Below are 24895 nucleotides of genomic sequence, written 5' to 3' on the forward strand. Positions count from 1 at the left end.
TAGTTTTTTAATTTCAAGAATTTTACTCTGAGCATATTACTCAGAGCATTCATCTTAAATAGGAGTACATGAAGAAATTATGCTTTCTGAAACTTTTACATGTTGGTAATGTCTGCATGATGGGGAGCAGCCTACCTGTCTGTCTGACAGGATAAAGCCCTGTGTCAGTTTGACAGAGAGCAGCCTACCTGTCTGTCTAATAGGGGTCAAGACCTGTCTGAGGGGGTAAGGACCTGTCTGACTGAGGGGTTAAAGACCTGTCTGTCTGTCTGATGGGGTAAAGACCTCTCTGTCTGATGGGGTAAAGACCTGTCTGTCTGAGGGGGTAAAAACCTGTCTGTCCGACTGTGTAAATCCTAGCTGTCTGTCTGACTGGGTAAAACTCTACCTGTCTGTCTGAGGGTGTAAAGCCTACCTGTATGATGGGGTAAAGCCTAACTGTCTGTCTGAGGGGGTAAAGCCTACCTGTATGATGGGGTAAAGCCTACCTGTCTGTCTGAGGGGGTAAAGCCTACCTGTCTGAGGCTCTTCAGCACCTCGGTGGCCTGGTCATGTCGGCCCTGCTTGGCCATGCCCATCATCTCCTGGATCATGCCGATGCGTCTCTGGTAGGGCGGGGGGGGCGGCCCCCGGTTCAGCCTCTCCCCCGACCGCAGCAGGGCCAGGATGTCCCCTCCCCCGCCACGCTCCTTGGTTGGGGTCCGCCTCCAGCTGTGCTGAGGGCTGCCCCCCCCTTCCTTGGGGACTTTTGAGTGCTTGGCTCCCATGGTTTCACTAGGGTGGTGTCAGCGTACAGTACTGGTCCTACCAGAGATCATATGGTGGTGGTGACAACAGTACTGGTCCTGCCAGTGATCCTGTGGTGGTGGGGGTGGTGACAACAGTACTGGTCGTAACAGCCGTCCTGTGGTGGTGGTGGTGTTGGTGACGACAGTATTGGTCCTACGAGCCGTCCTGTGGTGTTGGTGGTAGTGACAACAGTACTGTTCATCCCAGTTGTCCTGTGGTGGTGGTGGTGGTGGTAGTGACAACAGTACTGTTCCTCCCAGCCGTCCTGTGGTGGTGGTCGGTGACAGTGCCGAGGGCGGCCATGAACCACCACATTTGAGTAAAGCCTACAAGCCAATCTTAAGAGCCCAGTGAGACAGTAGTGAAACAAGGCAGGTGTTCACATCTTCTTGAAGGCCTCAGGATGAGTGAGGGTCTGGAGGAGGAGGAGCCTACAGAACTGTCTGATCATGTCGTAGGTCTCGATCCGAACTTGACAAGATGTGTTGGCTGTTCATACCACTACCAACCTCGTGGAGCGAGTCAACCATTCTGGGGTGATACCCTCCCACACACACACTCATAGGTGAGCTTCGATCAACATCACTTTTTTAGTGCAAAAGAAAACTGGACCCACCTCGGATCGTCTCGTCAGGTAGAGAAAGCCTTCAGCCCGACCTGATGGATAATCCAGCAGACCCTAGGTTTGCTTACGGTCGACACCGGGGCCCGGTCTCTGATCCCGGGATGTGATACGGTCCACACCTTACGGTCAACACCGGGATGTTTTGCAGTCCACACCGGGGGATGTGTTACGGTCCAGTTTACGGTACACACTTCTGCCCGCCGCAGTCACTTACTTACCACTACATCCAGACGGAGTCATCGCACAATCCCGGAGAAGAATATCCGTGCAACGTGCATTTCTACCTTGAACCCTCTTCTTTTCATCACCTACCACATGTCTTACTCCTGGTGCATCCTTCCAGAGCTAGATAGAGACGAGGCGGGCGTGTTGAGTGTGAAGCATGACCAGGCAGGTCAGTGTTTACGTCTATCTGCTGGGAGGGAGGGCTCTCGATGTAGTCTGCCCCGCCTTCTGCCATTCACGTTTCATCCGCATGGAAACATCTCACGGTTCTTCTGCCAACCTGGACCGCGTCACGTTAACGTTGCATCCTCCGAGTCGATACGACGGATACCGAAAGGCGATGCATCACCTCACACATAAGAGGGAGGTGGTCGGACTTGGAGGTCTCCAGTCTGAATTATGGATCAGACTTCTTTCACTGGATGAGCGCAGGTCTTCCCAAACAAGGCCATCAGAGGGAGGCAGTGATGGCAGGGAGATATGAGGTATGTTATTTACTTAACTGATGGACTTTAATGGATTGATGGATTAAATCGAGGCCAATAAATAACTTGCTACTTTCGACCACGTGATACAGATGTGATCGAAGATTGAACTTTGCAGACATCTGGTGGCTGCAATCGTAATGCAGAGATAGAGTAAATGACCCTTAGCTAATACTTACATAAATGTGTTTCGACATTAATCTTCAAGAATGATTTAGTTGAATACCTATAAATATGGCCTAGAAACAAGAAATTAAATTGAGGTGATCATCACCGGCCCAACTCAGCCACAGAATAATTAGAGCTGACCTTTAACGATATACAGGGCATGCGTATACGATGCAGTTTTAAAGTATATTGTCATGGCCTGTGGCCACCCTACCCCTACTGTTAAGGTTGCAAAGTTGGACTGTAAGCCATTACCTGGTGGTTGGGCGTCAAACTCTCTACTTGTGTGTACTGACTTGAAACCCTGCAAACACCCAATTCCATTGACAAAATCCCAATACTTCATAGTCTGCACCAATACAAAATTACAAATATGAAAAAGCTAAGGAGACAAATGTTTTTTGAAATGTATATTTATGGTTTGCCTTTAATACATGTCTATTTACAGTAGTACGTCATCAACCATTGTTTTCAATAACTAAATGTTAGTTTATTTTCTCCACGTGGGAGAAGAGTTCAGGATCAACATCACACATTTTAAAAACAAAACCTAATCTGCACCAAACCTACATGAAGTATTGTGAATGTCGAGCACAGCTGCCGGTGGCTTTGTTTTTTTTACTTGATGGTGTCCTGGTGGTGAAACACCTCCTACTCCCTGACCTCCTCCCTGGCCACCTAAGAGCCACCAGTGGAGGCCTCCCTCATCTCCTCCCAGTGTCTGAGGTCTTTCAAAACTGACGTGGTTGGTTCTGAGAACTCATTTCAGAACTCGCATTTAAAAAGATACTCAACATTGACAGATTAAAACCAACTCAAAAGGTACTATGGATTTGATCGTAGGGCCCTGGGATGAGGACTCTTTGTGGCTCATCGTCATGACCGCCAGACTTTTCTTCACAAGTGCAATGCTGAAATGGACTGCCTCATGGGGAGCCTCATCTCCGCCACTGCTTTCTACTCTTCGTCACTGCACTGTTTTCTGCTTAATTGGCAACACCATAAGTTAGACATGAACTTTAACAGGGCTTCAAACAGCAAATTATGTTCCTGCACTACAAAGAAAACCTATGGGGCATTGCATTAACAACAGGACAGGATTGGACCTGTGATCGGGTTATTTGGAATATCAAACAAAACATAAGAGGGATAATTGATTCCAAATTACTCCTGGGCTACATGTATTGTGAACACAGAAACAGTGGTACAGGAAAACAAGAGGGGAGGGGGGGGGGGGGGGGGAGACAGGGGTCCCTACAGATGACTCCCAGGAGGGCTACACCCTGAAGACCTCAACCTCGCATTCAGAAGGTGTAACCTGCAGGGGGAGCCTTGTCATCCTTGTTGCTCTCCAAGGAGAATGGAGGAATGCGGACATCAAAGTGGGAGCCGTCTGTCCTCTCGATGCGGAACGTGCCCCTGTGGAGACACGGGGGGAGGGGGGGGGGGGGGAGATAAGCACATGGAGAAGCTAATACAAGCTGACGACGGATGGGCTGAGAGGACTCACCACATGTGACCGCTGGGGGCCTGGAGGGACACGTGGCTACTGTACTGGAAGGCAGGCTGTTCTTTAGACAACACGGGCTCCTGGGTGACAGGGATGTCAAAGGGCGTAAGACGCAAGGAGGAAGGCATGGATAGGTCAGACTTACCAAGTCATGGCTGTAAATTACCTTTGAGGCAGGAGCTTATCCAAATCACATTATCACATTTGTGGTAGTACAAACAGTTTCAGAAGATATCATTTAAAGTGCTAGAAGTAAATGTAGCTTAATTGAAGGAGCTTTAAAGCCCACTATTCACTTTTTGGCATGGTTTCTTCATTCAGTTTGTTTGTTTGTTTGTGAGGCAGTGTGTACTGACCCGGCCCACCACACCACGGCCTCGCACTGTCTCCAGGGTGCCGGAGAGGCTGAAGATCCTCCAGTGTCTCTCCCTCAGCTGGACCACCTCACTGCCCATGTTCTCTAGACGGATGCAGTACCTCCACTGCACAACCCAAACACAATGCCATTACTGAGTGAAAGGAGGAGGATGTGACCAAATCCTGTGCCCCTCGTAAAACATAAGGTACACACCCAGTAGACGTGGGAGTTCTGGGCCTCCTGGGAACAGAGAAAATGATTACAAACTAGAACTGCTAGCCGTCATGAAATGTATTCCCAAATAGGGGTGTCAACGGTTACAAAAAATTGTAAACGGGTACACAACCCCTTTTTTTTCGTGTACACGGTTAACTGTTTTTAAATTAATTAATGATTTTTTTATTTATTTTTTAAAGTGGACCACAGTCGCGCTATAGGGGGATTATTTGTTTATCAACACGGCGGATGCGCAAGCAGAATGATCGCAAAAAAGAACATTTGTTTGACCGGTTTCCATGGTTATCTCTGTGTGGTTAAATTGCAGTTGCGGTGTTAATTAGGATGTTGTCAGCTTACTGTTACATTAAACTGTAATCAGAAAATGTGGTTATATGCTATAGACCCTATAGTATCTGTGGTATAAAGGCCGGGACGAACTTGAAATTATAAATATGTACACTTTATGTTGAAAGTATGGACCGTCGCGATTCCCATTGAAACAATGGCGCGGTGATTTTATTTATTTTCTATTATGGTTTTCGTTTACTGATTTTTCCTAAACGGTTATGATTTACTAACCGGTTACACATGTACCCGTGCACACCCCTATTCCCAAGCACACACCACCGACTGCACATCTCAAGCCAACAGGGCCTATTTTGTTTACAGGAGGTGCCATTTCCTCACCCTCATGCCCATGTAGAAGGGGATGACGGTAACACGGATGTTCTCGGTGGTCTCGCGGTGAACATCCGACAGCTCCAGCCAGGGGTGGTTCTTCTCCTGCCACGCCTTCAGCGTGTCTCTGGCTGTAAAAGGAGGAGCTACACACACACGCACACATTTAATTCTTTATTCGAATCCACCAATCACATTACAAGAGACAAGATTCAAATATTTCAGAGATAAGATAAGTCATTGTTCAAGGTTACGAAAAACATCTCCTGCGCCACACGGCCAGACTGCCTATCACTGCTGATATGGAGCAGAACTTTGCTAATTGTTTAGATTTTCTGCTGGAGAGCCCCGCCAGCCTTAACCCACTGAAAACACGGTTGTGGACATGCCCCAAGCTTCCAAAAATAAACACTATTAGCTTGCATTGGTAGCCTAGGTCCCTTAGTATTTCCAGAATGGGCTGGTATTTAATGATTTTATCGTTGAAAGCAATTTCCATGTACAGATCAAACACACAGCCTATCTCAAGTAAGAGCACTTCCCTTCTGTCTCTTTTTAAAAACACAACATCAGGGGTATTTGGGATGTTACACATGACATCAATAGAGCTGTTAAACCATTCCGGCATGATGCGTGAATGTTTACACACACACACACACACACACACACACACACACACACACACACACACACACACACACACACACACACACACACACACACACACACACACACACACACACACGGTTAAGTGGTGATATCCAGCTTTTTTTACTTTTCACTTCTCAGGGTTGTGAATTTGCCGCCACACTCGCAAAGCGTTTGACCGATAACAACAGAGTGGGCATCCTGACAAATCACAGTAGACTGGGCTACTCGGGAGGGGAGCCTTAAAGTGACATGATATTAAACAGCCCGTTTTTGAAAGCCACTGAAATTGGTATTGCAGAAATGAACACTGAGAATAATAAGGGATATTTCTAAAATACAGCCATGTAACCCTATTCTAACCGCAAATGCAATTATTAACCCTAAAAAAGCATGATATGGGATCTTTAAAACAAGTCTGAGTGATGGATACAGGGATTAAAGTGAAAAAAAAATCTTCTGACTGAAATTTTATTCGCGCTACAGCCAAGTCACGTGCCGTGTGTGAAACATGTTCCAGGTTAGGTTACTTGACACCTGCTTAAGAAATACAAATGTATAAGACGTCAGCACCAAATGCAGCCATCACGTTTAAATGCTCGACCAATACTGTTTTACAGGAGGAGGATTTTAAACAGCTGTTCTTTTGCATCTATTGCAATTTTTTTGTTGTCTTTTCAATTAGACTCTAAGATTTTATTTTTGCAAAGCTTGTCTCATATTTTTTTGCACCATGAACCGTAAGGCTTGCCATCGTTCCCCGTTTCCGTCAGCCATGCCCATCTCCATTTATTTTTTTGTGTTTTATCAATATCCGATACATCAGAGCCGTCAATCATTATAAGGGAGTTCATACTAGCTTAACTTTCGCTCTGACACTCAACACTAACACAACAAAGAGACGTAAGATGTGGCGCGAAAATGGTGTGTATATATATACATTTGTATATAATATATTTAATATATATTTAATATATAATCGGGATGTACATTAAAATGCTTGTGTTTTCAGTCAATTTTAACGGTAGACCTTTTAAATACTCACTATATAATTTGACAATTTTACCGGCGTTGACGTATGACGACATAATACACGCGTGTATTATGTCCATGTTCGAAACTGCACACTACCGTACTGCCGACTACATACTGCGCAGTATGTACTGTATACTGCATACTGAATGTGGGATTCAGTATGCAGTATACACTACATACTGCGCAGTATGTACTGTATACTGCATACTGAATCCCACATTCAGTATGCAGTATACAGCAGACCGACTGCACCGCAGTATACAGTATGCAAGTTTCCCAGAATGCATTTCGCGGCAGCGGTAGCGGTAAAGCTGCTAAAAGCTGTTTTAATTCTCGCTTCAGTGCTGTTAATACATCACTTTCTTAAGTTTTAATATTTTTTTATGCGAGAAAGTACCTATTTAGATCCTTAATATGCGATTAGTTTATCCAAATGACGCCTGTTTGTAAATTTGTCCCGACGTTATCGGAGATGTGAAGTGGCCTCTGTGAACTCCAAATGACGGAAATCCGTCGTAGCGACGGAGAACTTTAATCCATGGATGGATATATTCATTCAGTATGATGGACTGAGTGTTTACCTTTGGCGGGGTTGAACAGCAGGAAGCGCTCAAACAGCTCATGCTGGATGGGGACCTGCTCTGTGGAGTTGTAGGGCAGGATGTCTTCGTGGCTCACGTAGTCCAGACCTGGACCACAACACCGGTCAGAGGTATGGACACACACACAGAGGGTGAGGAGGATCAAATGAAATGTTCTGAATGACGGACAGGTGTGCCACTCTAAACAAAAGGCCATACACAGGGCTCCAGAGCACTCTGTTTGCCTCTCTATGTTTGCCTGATTTGTTGTCACCAATAAGAGACAGAGCTCAGGGCGTTTCTTTGCCTCTGATTGGTCGTCTTTTTCACTGCTCTAAGTGTGAGTTAAAAAAATGCGATCGACCTGAGCAGGCTGAGCGCCAGAGTTGCCTAAATGAAACAAAAGAAAATAAACATGAAAAAACGAGTGAAAATGAAGAGAGGTAAAAACATTGAAAGCTTTTTCATTAAGAAATCCAGCCAAGACACGGAGACCTCGGCGACGGTCCCTGGGAAGATGCCAACTGGCCGCGGTCCTTCGGCGATAACATTAGATTCGGAACCAGAGGAGACAACCGAGTCCGAGATTGAGCCCGGCCCCGAGACTCAAATTAAAAAGCCCAAAATGTACTCTTTCAGACATGACTGGTTGACACAATTTCCCTGGCTGAGATACGACAAAGGACGGAATGCAATGCATTGCATTTACTGTCGGGAGTGCGGTCAGAATATGGCCGGTAATAGTGCATTCGTAGGCGAGGCAACAGCGTTTCATATCGAAACGTTAAAAATACACATCATGTCCAAAAAGCATACAATATGCCGTGACAAATGTGCAGATAAAGTGGCCCCTCCCCCAGCTGCATTTCAGAGGCAGGCAGTAGTAATCAGGTCCTCGGAGGAAACCGAAATTATCATAAAATTTAATGTTGCATACAACATTGCAAAGGAGGAAATGCCGTTCACCAAATTTAAGTCAGAGATTATTTTGATGAAGAAAAATGGATTAAACGTCAACCCGACCTACAGCAATGATACGGCATGTGCCCAATTTATTGGTGTAATAGGAGATACATTAAAGAAGAAGACAGCTGCGGACGTTGCGAAACTGCGTTCAAGTGAGCCGCCATTGGTTCATCCGCGGTTACGCCAGCCGTCACACAAAATCTTTGTGCGCCTTTACTCTAAACAGCCCTTGGGTGGTATCTCCCAACGTTTTCAAAATAAAACCCTTCACCTACGTGTGTAGGTATATAGAACATTAGATGTCTTACGGCGGCGTCTAGAACGGCCGCACTTGCGGCCATCTTGCCAGTCAGCTGCTCACCCATAACATAGTGCTGGTAGTGGTACATGTACTTTTTAAATAACCATAACTTGCTAGAATCTAACATAATTATTCATCAGTATCAAGTATGCAGTGCCGTAACTACATCTGACGTTTATAACAAAACAAACCGTTTCAAAATAGCAAGTTATGGTTATTTAAAAAGTACATGTACCACTACCAACACTGTTATGGGTGAGCAGCTGGTGGCAAGTTGGCCGCCAGTGCGGACGTTCGACTCCATTGGCCAGCAGAATATGCAAATGTGAGTTTTTCAAATGACATTTTCTCAAAATCTATACAGTAAAATCACATGGTTCCTTGTGTAAAAGTAGTCAGTACAACAGTTAGTATGGTCCTATCAGTCAGTCAGTGGCGAAAATATGCATATATGCATATGTTTTTTTATTGGGCTTAAAATAAAGTATTTCTCTACACCTTATTGTTGTTAGGTGACCTTTTGGCGTTAAAGGCGACACAATGAAAAATTTGGGTGCACCTCAATTTTCTGCTGGTGCACCTAAAAAAATAAGTTAGGCGCACCAGTGCAACCAATGCAAAATGTTAGTCTGGAGCCCCGATACAGGAGAACAGATTGAGAACAGAAGATTTGATGCTCGTTTGTGTCGTCAATACGTGATGTATACCTCTATAAACCCCAACCATGAAACCTTTGGCATGGTTTTTTACATAAGCATTTACAGCATGTTAAAAAAAATAAAGTTGCCAATACCGTGTTCTCTACAATAATCATCTAACAATGTAGAGTTCTATAGAGCAGTGTTTTTTGAACTCTCTGGGTTAAACGTACACCAAATATCAAACCAAACCCTCAAAGCACACTAACTTAAATTCTTGGTAATAGATTAGGAAGAATGTCACAACTGGTGGAAATGTTTCACTGCATTTCCCACATGTGCGCAAATAGCTCACGGCAGGTGGGCAGCATACCTGGGATGGCGTACAGGGCTCTGCTGTCGTCATGGTTGGCCAGAAACGTCACAGCCTCTGTCTGGGACCTCTGGGACTGTCAACAACAGCATACAACAATTAGCAGTCAGAAGAAGGACTTCAAGTCTTTTTCGTTCAAGGGGACATATTGTACCACCAGGTGTGAGTGTAATCAGCCCTTACAAGCCTTTTCGAAAATCTGCTCAGTCTGACATCACTAGTGGGCGTGTCCGCCTAGATCTGTGCTGAATAGATGAGCAACGTTTACTTCAGTCCACTGGGTAGGCTGGTAGACTGATCTATCCAGCACACATCTAGGTGGAAACGCCCACTTGTGATGTCATAAGGGAGAGATTTTCGAAACGGTTTGTAAGTGCGAATCACACTCGCACCTGGTGGTATACAATGTGTCCCCTTTAACATTGATCAGTGCTTCACACACGGAGCAATAAATACATTTAATTGAATTAATTCATAATTAAGACTTTAATTGTTACACAAGTACAAATGCCTTTAAAGGAGAAGTATAATAAGGAATACCTAGCACAGGAGGATGCAACGCTAAGAGCCCAAATGGCTAATATTGCATTGTCTAGGACCATAGTGAACGCTTCCAAATCAGCATTTTTTAACCACTAATATTGCTAAAAATAGCACCAAACCTCTGCAGTAGCATGACTAAGGTCCCTACACATAAAACGAAGCATCAAGCATCGGGAGTTTTTAATAAACTCCCGGTACGCCAGTTAAGTTGTTGATGCTTTGTTTTATGTGTAGGGACCTTAGTCATGCTACTGCAGAGGTTTGGTGCTATTTTTAGCAATATTAGTGGTTAAAAAAAAATATGCAGATTTGGAAGCGTTCACAATGACCCTAGCCAATGCAGTGTAAACCATTCGGGCTGTTAGCGTCGCTCTGGGCATTTCTATACTCGTTGATCAATGGAAAAAAAGGGTCTGGAGGCCTTATTTTATGTGTTTTCATGCCGAAAAGACACTGGGTTCAATTTTCCCCGTAATTATACTTTAAGTGGACCAGATCATAGTAGCTGAATGCATGTCACCGAGACCCAGCACATACAACAGAGAGCAGAAAGCCTGTGGTGACTCACTATGTGAGGACAGTCCCTGGTATCGATCAGGACCTGGTAGTAGGTGTGAGTCTTCCCCTTAACCTCCTTGGAACCATGGGCACCGCCAGGGGGCTCGGGTTTACTGGAGGAAGGGAGGGGAGTTATACTAAGTGTCCAATAATCTTAATCCTCTCTCGGACATGGACATCAAAATACACACATGCGAGTGGAGACTTTGGCTGAAAATGATCTCCCAATATCATATTATTCAGTAGCTCTCCTGGATAATTAGCAGAATGACAGGGTGTGTATGGGGGTTTGTGGAGGGGCCTTACCTGTCGGAAACAGGCAGAGTGACGTCTCTGTCGTAGAGGCGGGCGTGCCATGGGAACAGAACGATGCCCCTGTATCCGAACACGCTGTGGAGGAACAACTGACAACACATGGTGAAACTAAACACCTCCCTGTACGATGTGAATGTGTGTTTGCAATGTACGAAGAATCGTGCTGAAAGGAACATTTCACCAGTGGAGACATGAATCTGTATTGAAAGTGGGTCATATATGTAGTCGAATAGTAACATAAATTTCTAATTTAGTGCCTTCTTGACAGAGAAAAAGCAGACATTAACTTTTTGGCGCTTGTGGATTGAAGACAACAACTCTCACAAAATCAGTGTTTACTCCCTGAGGGACATAACATAACAGCCGATCAGCGTTCACTGCCTGCAGTCCAGGGTGAATCGCAGCAGGAAGAGAAATTTATTGTAGCCGTTTGTGGACTCCCGGAGCTCTATATCTAAATAATATAATATATTATATCAGGCATCTATATAATATATTATACAACGGGTGGCTTGAATCCAGCGATCTGATTGGTTCCCAACTGTTGTATAATGAGCGTATACATAACTGCTGTGACGCCCAATCATTTTGTGAAAGTTTGCATATCACTCCGCGCCTGGAAGTAGAAACAGTTACAAAGTAAAAAATATGTTGAATGATGGAGAGGGTGTAAATGTTGTTACTCCAGGAGTGAGCAAGGCGATGGAGAGACTAACGAAAGCTTAGGCACACGGCGAGTGAACTGCTCCATAGGATAAATTGCCGGCGAACCGCTCTAGCGGAGCCTTCTCTCGGATGGACGCTCAAGGGCGTCAGTTTGTTTTTAGAAGTGGTGGGGACAATAACCATAAGCTTGAGTGTGGTCTGAAAAGTGCTGGGTACCCTTATGTAAGCTATTCATCCATTCAACGCTGCATTACAATATACTGTACAGTGTATTGTCAGGTGTTGAAATTATTCGAATACTGGTTCGGAAAATTAGTATTTGAAGCTTAAATCAGTATTCAGAGCTTCGTCATTTTTTTTTTTTTCACGAATGTGACTTTACCAGAGCGAGGGAGGGAGGCAAACTATAAGCGTCAGCGACACCAAGCAGAGAAGCGAGAGAGGTGGAGGAAGAATAGATATCTTGTTTCCCTTTACTTTATAACACAACATTAGCGGGATCTCTGGAGGAAAAGTAATACTTAAAACCTTAGCTTAGTTGTTTGTTTACGTTCGCTGTACAGCGCCGCGCCAATCAACTGTGACTGGCTTGCTGCAGAGCGTGAGCGTCTTGGGAATACCCGGTCAATATAATGGATATAATATGGACACATAAGACAATCAATATTCTGTTTTTTGTTATGGATTTATTGTACAAATTCCCTGAAAAGATGCACGTTCCAGGATGAATTGAAAAGCTCCCGTAAGGGCTGAGATAGCAGAGAACAGATTTGGAACGGAGCAACAGCTGTTCGCTTTCACGGGGAAAAACGAAGGAACTTCAACCTACTTAGGCCTACTAATTAACGTTCAAAAGCCATTAAATCTTCAACAAAATATGCAGATACTGTCAAAATCGGTTCCAGGGAGTATATAAGGATTATTAATGTTGTTTTTGATGGTGTTTATTTCTGGAACGAGTATTCGAATATTCGCTCGTAAAAACCAACGCGTATTCGAAGCCTGAAAAATGGCATTCGGCCAGCCCTATGAAGATCCTATTCGAACAATAAAAGTTGAAAACCAGTTTGTGGTTTGGCTTGTTTTGCAAAACGGCGTTGGAAACACCAGGGTATTGGCTCGGGATATGTAGGCCTAATACTAATACACACAGGACAAAGAACAGTGTTTAACACAATTTAACACTTATCTTGACATCAACAAAGTTTACCAGACAAACAATGCTAGACTGTAAAGGGGGTACGAAATGAAACGAGGTACTGAGCATCAGCCTTTTGAAGACGAGCAAGGGCTGCTGGTAGCATATGTTATGCTGCATTAAAAAAAGAAGAAAAATACAAGCACCCAGAGGAGAATTGCATCTGCCAAATCCTGACCACCAGTAAACACTTGCGAAGGACCAATGTAGACTTCACTCGTTACATCATAAGAAAATTGTCCGCAAATAAAATCCCCTTCAGTTTAGGATAGTCACACAGGTTATGCGAGAACATATTTATGTCAGTATAGGCCTACCGGGCTCCAAGTTGTCACATATCTCAATCAGACAAAACCAACTATAACCACATTGGCATAGCAATCGCACCGTGTGTAGCTGCTACTAGCTGCAATCTATATATACAATGCATACTAACTGGAGCACCAACCAGAATCAGATCACAATCGCTTAGGACCGTGGGTAACCTTTGGCCTGGTCATCACGATTCACGAGCAAACAGAACCAGCAGCAAAGTTTACGTAAACCAATTTCTTACCTTATGTGGCCCACATGCAGGCTAGATGACGTATCCATATCCAGTGTCACAAACATGCTTTTTATAGGAAGCAAAAGGACCGGCTATTTTCTGAATAAAAATGTCAATTTTGGCTGTCTGTCTTGAAACTTCTCCAGTGCGTTCACACTAGAGATGCGCGGTTGGCGGTTGCAACCGCGGACTCCGCGGTTAAACCGCGGATCGGGCGGGTGACGTGACAAAAAATTATATTTTAATTAAATTCGGGCGGTTGGCGGTTTAACCAACGAAATTCAAAAATCTATACACATTGTTCAATGTCGTTACCTACTTCCAAGCACATTTTGAAATAATCCAATTCTCATCAGGCAGTAAATTGGCCTAGTTCCATGTATGCATACAGCGTTTATCTGAGAAGATGGCAGCGCAGGCGAAGGTAGTTAGGGAAAAGATAAAAAAGGGAGAACTAAAAACAAAGGAAAGAGAAGGTCGGAAAAGTGCTGTCTGGAACAATTTTTATGAAGTGGTGAATCCAGATGACACCAGTGCAGGCTATGTCATTTGCAAAAGCTGCGAAGGTGTCTATGTCCATGACAGTCACAAGACGGGTACGTCTAACATGGTGCATCACAAGTGTGCTAAAGCTCAAACCTCCACAAGCCTTATGACAAGTTTCGTCCGTCGAGATCCCAATAGAGTACCACAGGATGTCAAATCAAAGCTGACAGATTCATGTGTGGACCTGTGCTCTCTTGATATGCGCCCGTTCGATATAGTGTCTGGTAAAGGATTTCACAAAGTGGCCCAGACGTTAATTGACATAGGTTTCCTTAAAAGGCTATCTTTCATTTTGCAAAAAAATGAACACAGTAGGCTATATTACCATATTAAAATGGTGTACCAAATTGCGTTTTATTATGATAAAAAAAGTAGCCTATGGTAAGGTCAGGTTTGCCGATGTGCTTGGCTATTTTAAAGTTTCTCCCTGTGCATCGATCGGAGACAGACGTCACTTCACTGATAATATTCTGGGGATAGGCTACAACATAGCCAATAGGCTTTCATACTAGGGACTTTATCCTTTAAATATCTTTGCAGCATTGGATCAGTCTCCTTTCAAGAACAGGCAAGAACTTTCTAGCCTTGCGTCAGCAGCGCATATACCTAAAAACAACAGGCGGATGGCGGGCGGGTGCGGTTTTGAAAATTGGTCAAAAAAATTGTTGCGGATGGATGGCGGGCGGATCAAGTGTTTTGTGATGCGGTTGCGGATGAAATAATAGCCCATCCGCGCATCTCTAGTTCACACCAAACGCAACGGGACGACAAGATCCCATACAAAGTGAACGTATAGACGCGCATCGGGAAAATTTTTTGGATTTGTCGCGCCACACTTTCGCCGTGCACAGGCGAGCGCGTTCACGAGGATTTGTGGCGCGACAAATTTAAACTTTGACACGAATTTCGTGTGATGACAGCCAATCAGCGTTCAACAGCGTGGCCACTGAGTGACATGTGTAACGTAACAGCCAATCAGCGTTCAACCGTCAAACTCAGCGCAGTGCAGTCCGGGGTGTACTGCAGCATGGAGGAGAAAGTGATTGTTGCCGTTTGCGACTCTCGGAGCTCTATATATATAATAGTATATATTTGTATATATAATATCACGGCCAAAAGCTCTGTGTGCCTCCGGATGGCCGTAGCGCGGGGAGCTCATAGGGATTGGGCTTCTCAGGAGTCGGGGTTTGTTTACCGGCGTTGCTATGGGTTCCGGTCATGTGTGTTCCAACGGTTTATTGGGTAGGCCTATCTAATAAATGATGTCTTCGAGCGCGCCTGTATGTGGGGATTTTTTCAGTCGCAATTGGTTTGCACATTTTTAAAACTGGTGGGGACAAAATTCGTATTTCAAATAGTGGGGGGGACATGTCCCCCCCGTAATCGACGCCTATGGGGACGCTAAAGTGTGTTGCATAGCGACCGTCGTACATTTTGAAGGCAGCCAGGAGGGACTACTTTTTTGTATTCTTTAATAAAACAGCTACATTGACTTTGTTTTGTTTTTTTAAATGTAGTGTGTCTATGACTTTCGTTTTGCCATAATAGTAACCGTTGTATAAAAGCAATAGATCACTTCAGTCAGTGGTATGTGCTAGGGCTGTAACGATACGCGTATCAAACCGAAAATCGCGATACTCAAAGCCACGAACCTGTCTCGCGGTGTGAGAAGGCAGAAGCGCGATATGCCCTTTCTAACTCTTCGGTCAAATTGTCCGATTGAAATTTGCTAATAATTTGTCTAAATAATAGTCTGCTGACAGCGCCCCCTCCTATCGATGCCGTAAATATGTGACGAGATGCCCTCTCTGTGATCACAGCTCTCCGTGGCTACGGAGGATTGCATTTCTCCACAGCCGTCGAAGTCCTCATATGCGATATGAACGACATTTATCCAGAGTGGGCCAAGCGCGAAAAAAATTGCCTGTGTGATCCTGTCTCTATTGTTTTGTGTGATTTGACTGGCAGTTTGTCTGCTTATAGGTCGGAATAAAGCGGCCACCGATTATTGACAGGATGGATACTTTATTCTACCGGACTCATTCGCTTCTTCACTAGACACATGCGCAACCGCTCGCTCTCCTCGCTCGTCCACTCACTCGCTGACGTCACTCACACACGCATACTGCCATTCTCCCGCACACACATATGCTACTCGTAACACTATGCCTCGTTATTGCGACGTTCATGTTTTTCCTCATTTATTGAAAGTTAGGCTATTAAACATGTTGCATTCTATACGGCCTGATTATGTCATTATTTAAGTTACATAGCCTAATAAGAAGCGCTAATAAGGATATTTGAATAAACCAACCAAACAGTTAAAGGGGCCCTAGGTTATTGCTCCAACGTCCCGGAACTATTAAAAGTAATATTAAATAATAAAACAATTAAAAAAACATAACTGGGATAACACAAAGAAAAAACATACAATGTATGATATACTTTTATATGTATATAAGGAATGTCCATGGTTAACCGGTCAAACTTATTGATACCATTTTTGAGACTCCTTGAAATAGAACTTGTATAATTGCTTTAATTGCTGATAAGATGATGATAGTTCAAGATAGGACATTAAACAGGTCATAATTCTATTTTTACTATCTATTTTATATTACTGGGAAAACAAGTTTTCACCAAAATCTCAACTATTATTTATTTTTTTCTGTTGCATTTGAACGCATCAACCATATTACTGAGCCGACCTGAACACATCACATTTAACACTGTGACCATTGGTCCGTTTTTTTTTTTTAAGCTAACTAGCTCTATATCCTGCCAATTTTAACATGGATTATGTGATTACTACCGCTGCTTTGAATGACTGTTGATGCACGCGGTGCCGACTCCAAGCCCGTATGCACAACGTCTGCAGCAGCAGCAGCTGACAGTTTTCGGTTGGACTACTAGACGGATACTGAGTTGAAGGAGTTTTTTAACCCAAAGACAGTGAAGGTACAACACTTTTATGTAGGCCTACAGTCCAGTGTTAACATATGACCAAAATACAAGCTGTGTTCGCTCACACTAAAGCTCGATGTGGGCGTGCATGAACCATGATCCAACATGTCGGCGGCTGGCTATAAAGGGAGCGTGTCTTAGTTCCCCGGGTCCTATGTTCCCCTCTTTGTATGAGACTGGGGCACATAGGACCCTTTTTTTAAAAAAGGGTCCCATGTTCCCCGCTTTTCCCAAAAAGGGTCCTATGTTCCCCGATATGTATGTGACCGGGGAACATAGGACCCTTTTTAAAAAAAAGGGTTCTATGTTCCCCGGTCTGTTACTTTTTCCACCATTACTGCCAAATTCCGGCAGAGATAACTACCATTTACCTTTTGTGGAAGAGGGAGAGACGTCGGAGAACCTGACGCCGTCTATTCATACACCGGTAAACAAACCCCGAGAAGCCCAAGCCCTAAGAGAGCTCCCGTGGTATTATTGGCCGTGATATTATTATACAATTATATTATATACTATTATATATAGAGCTCCGGGAGTCGCAAACGGCAACAATCACTTTCTCCTCCATGCTGCAGTTCACCCCGGACTGCGCTGCACTGAGTTGGCCGGTTGAACGCTGATTGGCTGTTACGTTACACATGTCACTCAGTGGCCACGCTGTTGAACGCCGATTGGCTGTCATCACGCGAATGTCGCGTCAAAGTTTAAATATTTTTAAAGATTGATTGATTATCCCAAAAAGGGTCCTATGCTCCCCGGTATGTATGGCTACAGTGGAACATAGGACCCTTTTTGGGAAAAACGGGGAACATAGAACCCGGGGAACATAGGACCCGGGGAACATAGGACCCGGGGAACATAGGACCCGGGGAACATAGGACCCGGGGAACATAGGGATGACCCTGCTGTAAACAGTGCTGCGCCTACGAGTAACTTATTAATCGCGCGACACAACGAATCGACGACCAAATTCGTTGCCAACGCATTTAGTAATCGATTTTATCGATTCGTTGTTGCAGCCCTAGGCCCTATTATGCCTACCAGCAAAAAGCATCCTCCAACTGCAATCTTTGGTTATTTCTTTATTAATTTAGCTATACTTTAATAGTATTCTTTCGGTTCAAATCTGTTCAGTGTTCCAAATTTTGTTATTAAATGTTACATTAAGATAATTGGTATTTAAGTGTTGTTTAAATAAAATGCTTTTTAAATTTAAAAGAATCGTGGGATGTATCGAACCGTGGGTCAAAAATCGTGATACAAACCGAATCGTGAATTTGTGTATCGTTACAGCCCTAGTATGTGCTCATTATACCACTGTGAAGGGGGTCGCCGGCCCTCCGCTGCGCGTCGGGGCCGGACAACGCCCCTTAACAGTGGTATAATGAGCACATACCACAGCCCGTCGTGATCTATTGCTTAAATATAATATATACAGTGTTTCCCACAGACCAGGTAGCAATCTGTGTGTGTGTGTGTGTGTTGGGGGGGGGGGGGGGGGGGTTAAGGGCAGATTAGACGTGGAGTCCTAACAGAGGGGGGGGGGGTTGGACAAGGAGTCCAGCCGGGGAGGGGGGGCATTTTGCGATTGCTCATTCGCGTAATCGAGCAATCGCAAACAAATTACGTTTCAAAGTGGACCGGACATTTTTCTGTTGTTAAAATCGCTGGCAGAACGGCCTGGGGATCTAACACCGTAATATATATAAACTATAACCGCATTTCACATTAATAGCAATTATTACACGGGTCTTCTCAATGCCATGGAATGTTTCATTCACTTGCATGGGCCCTTCACAACTTCCGGCGGTGAATTATATTTGATAATTCACCGTTGCAAGTATAATCATGAGTATAATTGACCGGTGTCAAGGAAAACAAAGGATTTTCTGCCTCCGATGACGTCTTTGGTATCACTCCGCAAGTACCGGTAACCTGTCTACCCCAGCGTCTTCTGTTGCTAAGCGATGTCAACGTCTTTGGCAGACTATTTCTCTGCTGACCAACACTACGAATGCTGGTAACAAATAGATTGTAAAAAGACACAGCATGTGGAGGAGGAGGAGGAGCGGGCGAATCCGCTGTCAGTGCGTGTGCATACTGATACGTGGGTTTATCCAATAAGTGGTGGTGTACCCGCGCACCATTGGCATGTATCAGGGCTGTACAGTGCGACAGTTTTGATCGCATTTGCAATTAAAATATTTAACGTGCGAAGATAAATACAAGTCCACTCGCGCCGGTGCGAAAGGGTGAGAAGGACCCGTTCTGTACGACTTTCAATGGCACTGCTAAGCGTGAGTGTGTGGGAGCATGATGGGAGCGATGCATGTAGGGAAATGTATTTTGAATTATAGGCTCGCCAGTTCCGCTGAACTACTAAAAAACTACATTTCCCGAACATTCACACGTTGAGGAAGAGGCTTTGTAACGGTCGCGTGAAATTCACTTTTTAAGCAAAACAGAAAAATTAAAAGGTATTTCTCTGTATTCGGAAGTTCTTCTTCATCAAATAAAGATGGAAACTTGGGAAAAAAAATTCACGTATTGGAAGAGATTGACTCGGCGACCACAAGCACGGAACCGGCACCTTCGGACGAAGCCGACTCCACCCATGACTCCGTCTCGGCCAACGGGAAAACGTACAGGTTTAACCCCCAGTGGTTAAAAACGTTCAATTGGCTGGTCTACGACCAATCCAAGAAGTCTATATTGTCTAATTTGTAATAATTACTTAATTTTGTTGAATGTGTTCACCACTTCTGGCTGCTGATGTTTTAAAAGAGGCTCTCATAGTCACTTTACTATTTAATATGTTCATTGTCACTTTACTGTTGTTAAATTTGTTCATATTGTGTTACTTTTGTAAATACACGTCCTATTCTGTTCATATAGTTATATCTGAATAATTTTTATTTTTTTACTATAGTATGTGTGCTACCAAAATAATTTTTGTGCTACTGAATTTTTTTGCTTGCTAGCACCAGTGCTACCATTTAAGTAGTAAGTAAGCGTACAGCCCTGCATGTATGCGCGCTTGTCTCTGTGTGCGTGTGTGAATGAGAATGACAGGGAGAAAGAGTGCTATGCGGAGAAGAATGAACGGGATGATATTTACGTATATTTAAAAATCACACATTGGCCTATGTATGGGAAACAATGATATAATATCACGGCCAAAAGCTGTATGCGCCTCCGGATGATATTGTAGCGACCCTGGGACTCTTAAGAAGTTTGTGTGTTATGCGTTTGCAATGTATTTCGTTGGCCAGTTGTTCCATGTGCATGTATTGGAGTGTTCTACCGGTCAATCAGTGTGGGGGGCGAATCGCCAGGTCAGCTGGGGGAGGGGCTTGGGGAACAGGGGCATGCGCGTTGAAGGTGTTCTGCAGTGTGTGTGTTTCGGTGAATCAATTGTTGTTGGTGTGTATTTTGGAGTGTAAATGTGTGCATGGGTATACAGCAGCAGCAGAGTCCATTCTTACCTGACCCGTTTCATATTTGCCGTGCTGTTTGACTGCCTCAAACACACCAACTGCTTCCAAAACCTTCTCCTCAGGCCTGCTCCTGCCAAACACAGGCAACTCTATTACCATTGGACAAGTCTTCATAAGGAGGGTCGTGAGTGGAGGAGAGGCCAAAATACGGGAGCAACCATTTGCCTTTTTCAAATGGTTGGAATAGATGGCCAAGTGGACACGTGGTAAAGAAAAGGAACACGTAATTGGGCTATGGCCACACCTACGAAAACGATATCCCCCCCTCCCCCCCAATTTTACTTGGCAGCGTGGCAGGAATTTCTCTGTAATGATGGACTCAATGGATAGACGCAACTAGCTGTAGAAACGCTGTAGTACACATAACAGGCCTATATGAGGCGCTGTTTCTGCTACAGAACTCCCGCCACCAAATAAAGAAGAAAAGGCAGAGTATGGGTATAGACTGCGCGCTGTTTACAAACATACAGTTGACGAAGAAACTAAGAACCGTAACCTAAGGAACAGCAGCCATTTAAAACCTAATATTACCCCAACCTGATACTGGTGAAACACAACACTGCCAACGTTTAATACAACGAGCCATGTGTAAGACGGGTCATTTTCAGGGACGTATTGACTTCAAGACATGGGTAGGAATGCTTATTGACTATCAGGTAATTTAATCACAGGCTGGAGCCGTCAAATATCAATTGCAACACTAGCTCTGGGTCCACTGGTGGATCTAATGCCATTCTTTACGGCTGTCATCGCTCGACATGAAATCTGGCCCAATCTGGCAACCGTGCCCAGAGCTAACTGTTGGCTAAAGTCCTTACCATGGTTATCAGCGCTAGCCCAGGAGGACAGCAGACCTTACCGTGAGGACATAAACCGCTTCTGCTGGGTCTTGTTGGGCAGTCCACAGGCTAGACATTGGAGCCTAGGTCTGGTCACCTCGAACCCGTAGCTGTTGTCAACAATACTCAGTATTCTGTGAGCTTGTCTCTTGTTTAAAGTGTTAACAGTGGCTAATAAACCTCGACGTAGTGCGCAGGCGGCCATCTTTATCCTGTCTTCTCCACCGTGCACGGTCTGCTGTTCATGTCCTCCACGCGCAGGAACGCACACGGAGACGCGCGCACTGGAACCGCGCGGTCACGCGCATGACGCAGCGAGAAACACAAACGCGAATGTATGAGTAATGTTTTTTATTGAGTTTAATTACATTTAATGTTTTATATTTTGTACCCATTCTCTAGGGTCTGAAAATGAATCATTTACACAAAAACTACAACGTCTAAGTAAGACATTGAAGACCCGTTTGGTGTGAGGTCCGAAATAAAATAAAAACAGCTTCATCATAGTTTACTAAAGTGAGAATAACAGCTTTATCATGGTTTACTTAATAGAGAATAACAGCTTTATCATGGTTTATTAAAGTGAGAATAACAGCTTCATCATGGTTTACTAATGTGAGTAGTATGTCCCGGTTATATTAATGCGTAATCTATGTATTCAAAGTAGAATTTGTGCTCATGTGGCCGATTTGTTTGGAAATTGTATTTGTTCATTTTAAACCCATCATAAAATATATTGGTAATTTATTTGATAACCGGTGGACATAATTCTTTATTCATTGTTAGATCTCCCACTGCACCTTTTCGAGAAAAATGCCAGTGAACTCAGCAAAGAACAGAGGGAGTTTGCCATCACATTGCACCTGCATGGACCCAAGGCATACCGCTACCTCAGATGCACGCTGCAACTTCCTCTCCCTCATCCACGCTCATTGCAAAGGTATCGTATGTTTTCTTCGAGAATGAAATAAAACCAACCTCTATCAGTTCTAAACAACAATTGTATATGGTCCGGGCTAGAGAGGTTAAAATGAATTGCCAAGTAGTCAAAATGTACAATCATAATGAATTGCTTGAGGAAAATTGGTGATGATTCCCTGGCCTGATAATATGATAGGTACTTTACTTTTTAATTTTTTTAAAGGTCCCATGACATGCTATTTAATGTATTCTTTAATATAGGTATTAGTGGGCAACTAACACAGTATTCAAAGTTGTTCCCGAAATTCAGCCGTGGTGCAGAGTTACAGCTACTCCGAGCCAGTCCCACATTGAGCTTACCCCAAATGCGCTGTTTTGGTGTCTGTAGCTATAATGCAAATGAGGAAGAGCGAGGCGGGTCAAGGAGGAGGGTGGGGGTGTGGCCCTGAGCAGCTTGCAGCCACGGTACCATGCGCTCTGTTTACAGTGGATGTATCGCAATGGCGAGACGCACACAGCCTTTAGCCGTGTTCTGTAAATATTCTAGAACACACGGGAGTCCTGGAGCTCTATATCTAAATATTATCATATAGCCTACATAGATATCTATATCGTATAATATATATTATCACGGCCAAAAGCTGTGTGAGCCGATATTATGAATCTCAAATGACCGCGTTGGGTTCTCCGACGTTCCTGGTTCTTCAACGTCCACATCAATGTGAAGTAGACTGAACCGCGACAAGGAGGAGAAAGGGATCGTTGCCGGGCAGCGCTTAGGCACCTCCGCCTCCGGCGGTGGTCCCTCAGCGGGGCTCAAGCGGGAGACAATCTCCGCCAACAATCCCTTTCTCCTCCATGTCGTGGTTCATGTTCTTGAGGGAGTCAAAGCCAAAGTTCCTTCCCCCCAATTCATTCTCAACCTTGGCTGAGATAACCCCCAATACGAGTCTCGTTGTAGAAATACCAGAGACGAGAGTCCGACGTGTTATGCGCCATAACACCAAAAGCAGAACGGTTATCCAAATAACAATGAAGTGTACAACACTTGCGTTACAGTCCTGGAGCTCTATATCTAAATAATATCATATAATACATAGATATCTATATCATATAATACATATTATCACGGCAAAAAGCTGTGTGCGCCTCCAGACGATATTATGAATCACAAACGACTTTGTCGGGTTCTGCGACGTCTCTGGTTCTTCCACTTTCACAACCTGAAGTCGACTGAACCGCGAGCTGCCTGCTGCCGGCTGCCCGCTGCCGGGCGATGGTGCCTCGCGGCAACCGGCGGCATGTCACAGTTCATGTACTTCAGCGAGTCAAAGCCAAAGTTCCTTTCCCCCAATTCCTTCTCAACCATGGCTCAGATAACCCCCACAACAGTCTCGTTGTGGAAATACAAGACACGTCAAAGAACCGACAAGAAACACTTGCGTTACAGTGTGTGTATTCACACACACACATGTGGCGCTCGCACGGTCGAGTCTCATTGGCGGGCCAACGTCTCTGGGCGGGCCAGGCAGAGTAAGGGGAGGAGCATGATGACGTTTAGGACGTCATCATGCTTGATGATGTCCTAAACACAGACATTCCAAATCAGCGCACTTGAGCCTCCGTTTTTTCAAAGGCGAGCAGAACAGCTAGTGCTCGTTTAACACCAAACGCAAGTTTTAGCCACTGGGGGACCATAGGCAGGCTAGGGGAACTCAAATTTATGTTAGAAAACCTCATAAAGTGAGATTTTCATGTCATGGGACCTTTAAAGGTGGTTGTCATCATTGGATGAGAGGCCGGGCCTGAATACAATGATGCTAAACATGTTGGGGCGTAAATTTGAAGAAGACCCTGACAAGCATGGCCATGTGACATTGATGCTGGATGCCATGTCCATAAAGAAGCATCTGCAGTACAATCCTCGGACTAATCGAATATCAGGATATGTGGACCTAGGCAATGGCTGTAATGAAACGGATCCCGCCACAGAGGCTCTAGTGTTGATGGTTGTTGGCCTTAAAGGCCATTGGAAGGCACCGATAGGCTACTTCTTTACTTCAACACTCACAGCAGACACACAAAAAGAGCTTGTTGTCCAAGCTTTGGAGGCACTACCTGACCGTTCCATCAAAGTAGTGAATATTACCATGGATGGACATGCCACCAACCTGGGTATGTGCAACTTGCTTGGAACTAATCTTAAGGGAAACCCGAAAGACCCCCTGAAGACCAGCTTTACTCATCCCTCTTTAGGTGATGAGGTATTTGTCATAATGGATGCGTGCCACATGCTCTAGCTCGCACGCAATATGCTTGAGGTAATACATTTCTCTTGGTATTTGTGGTGGTCTTTATATTCCCATCCTCTGTATGCACTATCATCATATATCATATACTATTCTTTCGCATATCTTCATGCAGTTGCTGATGGGCGTATCCCTCTGTAGCTGCCAAAACCATGTTTACATCGTGGTTGTACTCGTGCGACTAATGACAAATAATAATTCTGATTCAATTTCTGTAGTCATACCGGACTATCAACAGTGGCAGTGGCAGGATCGAGTGGAAGCACATTGTTGAGCTCAACAATGTGCAAAAAAAGGCAGGGCTGCATGCAGCCAACAAACTGACAGATACTCATGTCAGTTTCAACAACCAAAAAATTAAGGTTTGTTTGTGTTTGTGTTTGTGTGTGTGTT

At 44.4% G+C, this 24895-nt stretch overlaps 2 protein-coding genes and 2 long non-coding RNA genes across 6 annotated transcripts in view; 2 read left to right on the forward strand and 2 right to left on the reverse strand.

Annotated features, from left to right (window-relative positions):
* Positions 1 to 2612, reverse strand: part of lrrc75a (leucine rich repeat containing 75A) — a 132399-nt gene extending 129787 nt beyond the window's left edge. For both annotated transcript variants that reach the window (XM_060076045.1, XM_060076044.1), the window contains exon 1: positions 516 to 2612. In XM_060076045.1, the coding sequence (XP_059932028.1) occupies positions 516 to 767 (252 nt within the window). In that variant the 5' untranslated portion in view covers positions 768 to 2612. The remainder of the gene's footprint in view (positions 1 to 515) is intronic.
* A 75-nt stretch (positions 2613 to 2687) lies between these two features.
* Positions 2688 to 21477, reverse strand: poldip2 (polymerase (DNA-directed), delta interacting protein 2). 2 transcript variants are annotated; one of them, XM_060076048.1, is made up of 11 exons: positions 21293 to 21477; positions 20422 to 20497; positions 11007 to 11104; positions 10711 to 10813; positions 9600 to 9675; positions 7322 to 7429; positions 5067 to 5203; positions 4374 to 4400; positions 4159 to 4284; positions 3803 to 3882; positions 2688 to 3711 (listed from the first exon to the last, which is right to left on the reverse strand). In XM_060076048.1, the coding sequence occupies exons 1-11, from the start codon at positions 21475 to 21477 to the stop codon at positions 3597 to 3599; spliced, it is 1131 nt and encodes a 376-aa protein (XP_059932031.1). In that variant the 3' UTR covers positions 2688 to 3596. The 2 variants fall into 2 exon arrangements, with proteins under 2 accessions (XP_059932031.1, XP_059932030.1); XM_060076047.1 differs by having other exon boundaries at positions 20422 to 20503.
* LOC132475085 (uncharacterized) lies at positions 5250 to 7516 on the forward strand. The gene is made up of 2 exons (XR_009529809.1): positions 5250 to 6148; positions 7301 to 7516. It is a non-coding gene; the product is annotated as an uncharacterized LOC132475085 (long non-coding RNA).
* On the forward strand, positions 21468 to 24882 carry LOC132475073 (uncharacterized). The gene is made up of 3 exons (XR_009529796.1): positions 21468 to 21607; positions 22059 to 22212; positions 24721 to 24882. It is a non-coding gene; the product is annotated as an uncharacterized LOC132475073 (long non-coding RNA).
* The last annotated feature ends 13 nt before the right edge of the window (positions 24883 to 24895 follow it).

Source organism: Gadus macrocephalus, chromosome 16, assembly GCF_031168955.1.
Source record: "Gadus macrocephalus chromosome 16, ASM3116895v1".
Lineage (NCBI taxonomy): Eukaryota > Metazoa > Chordata > Actinopteri > Gadiformes > Gadidae > Gadus > Gadus macrocephalus.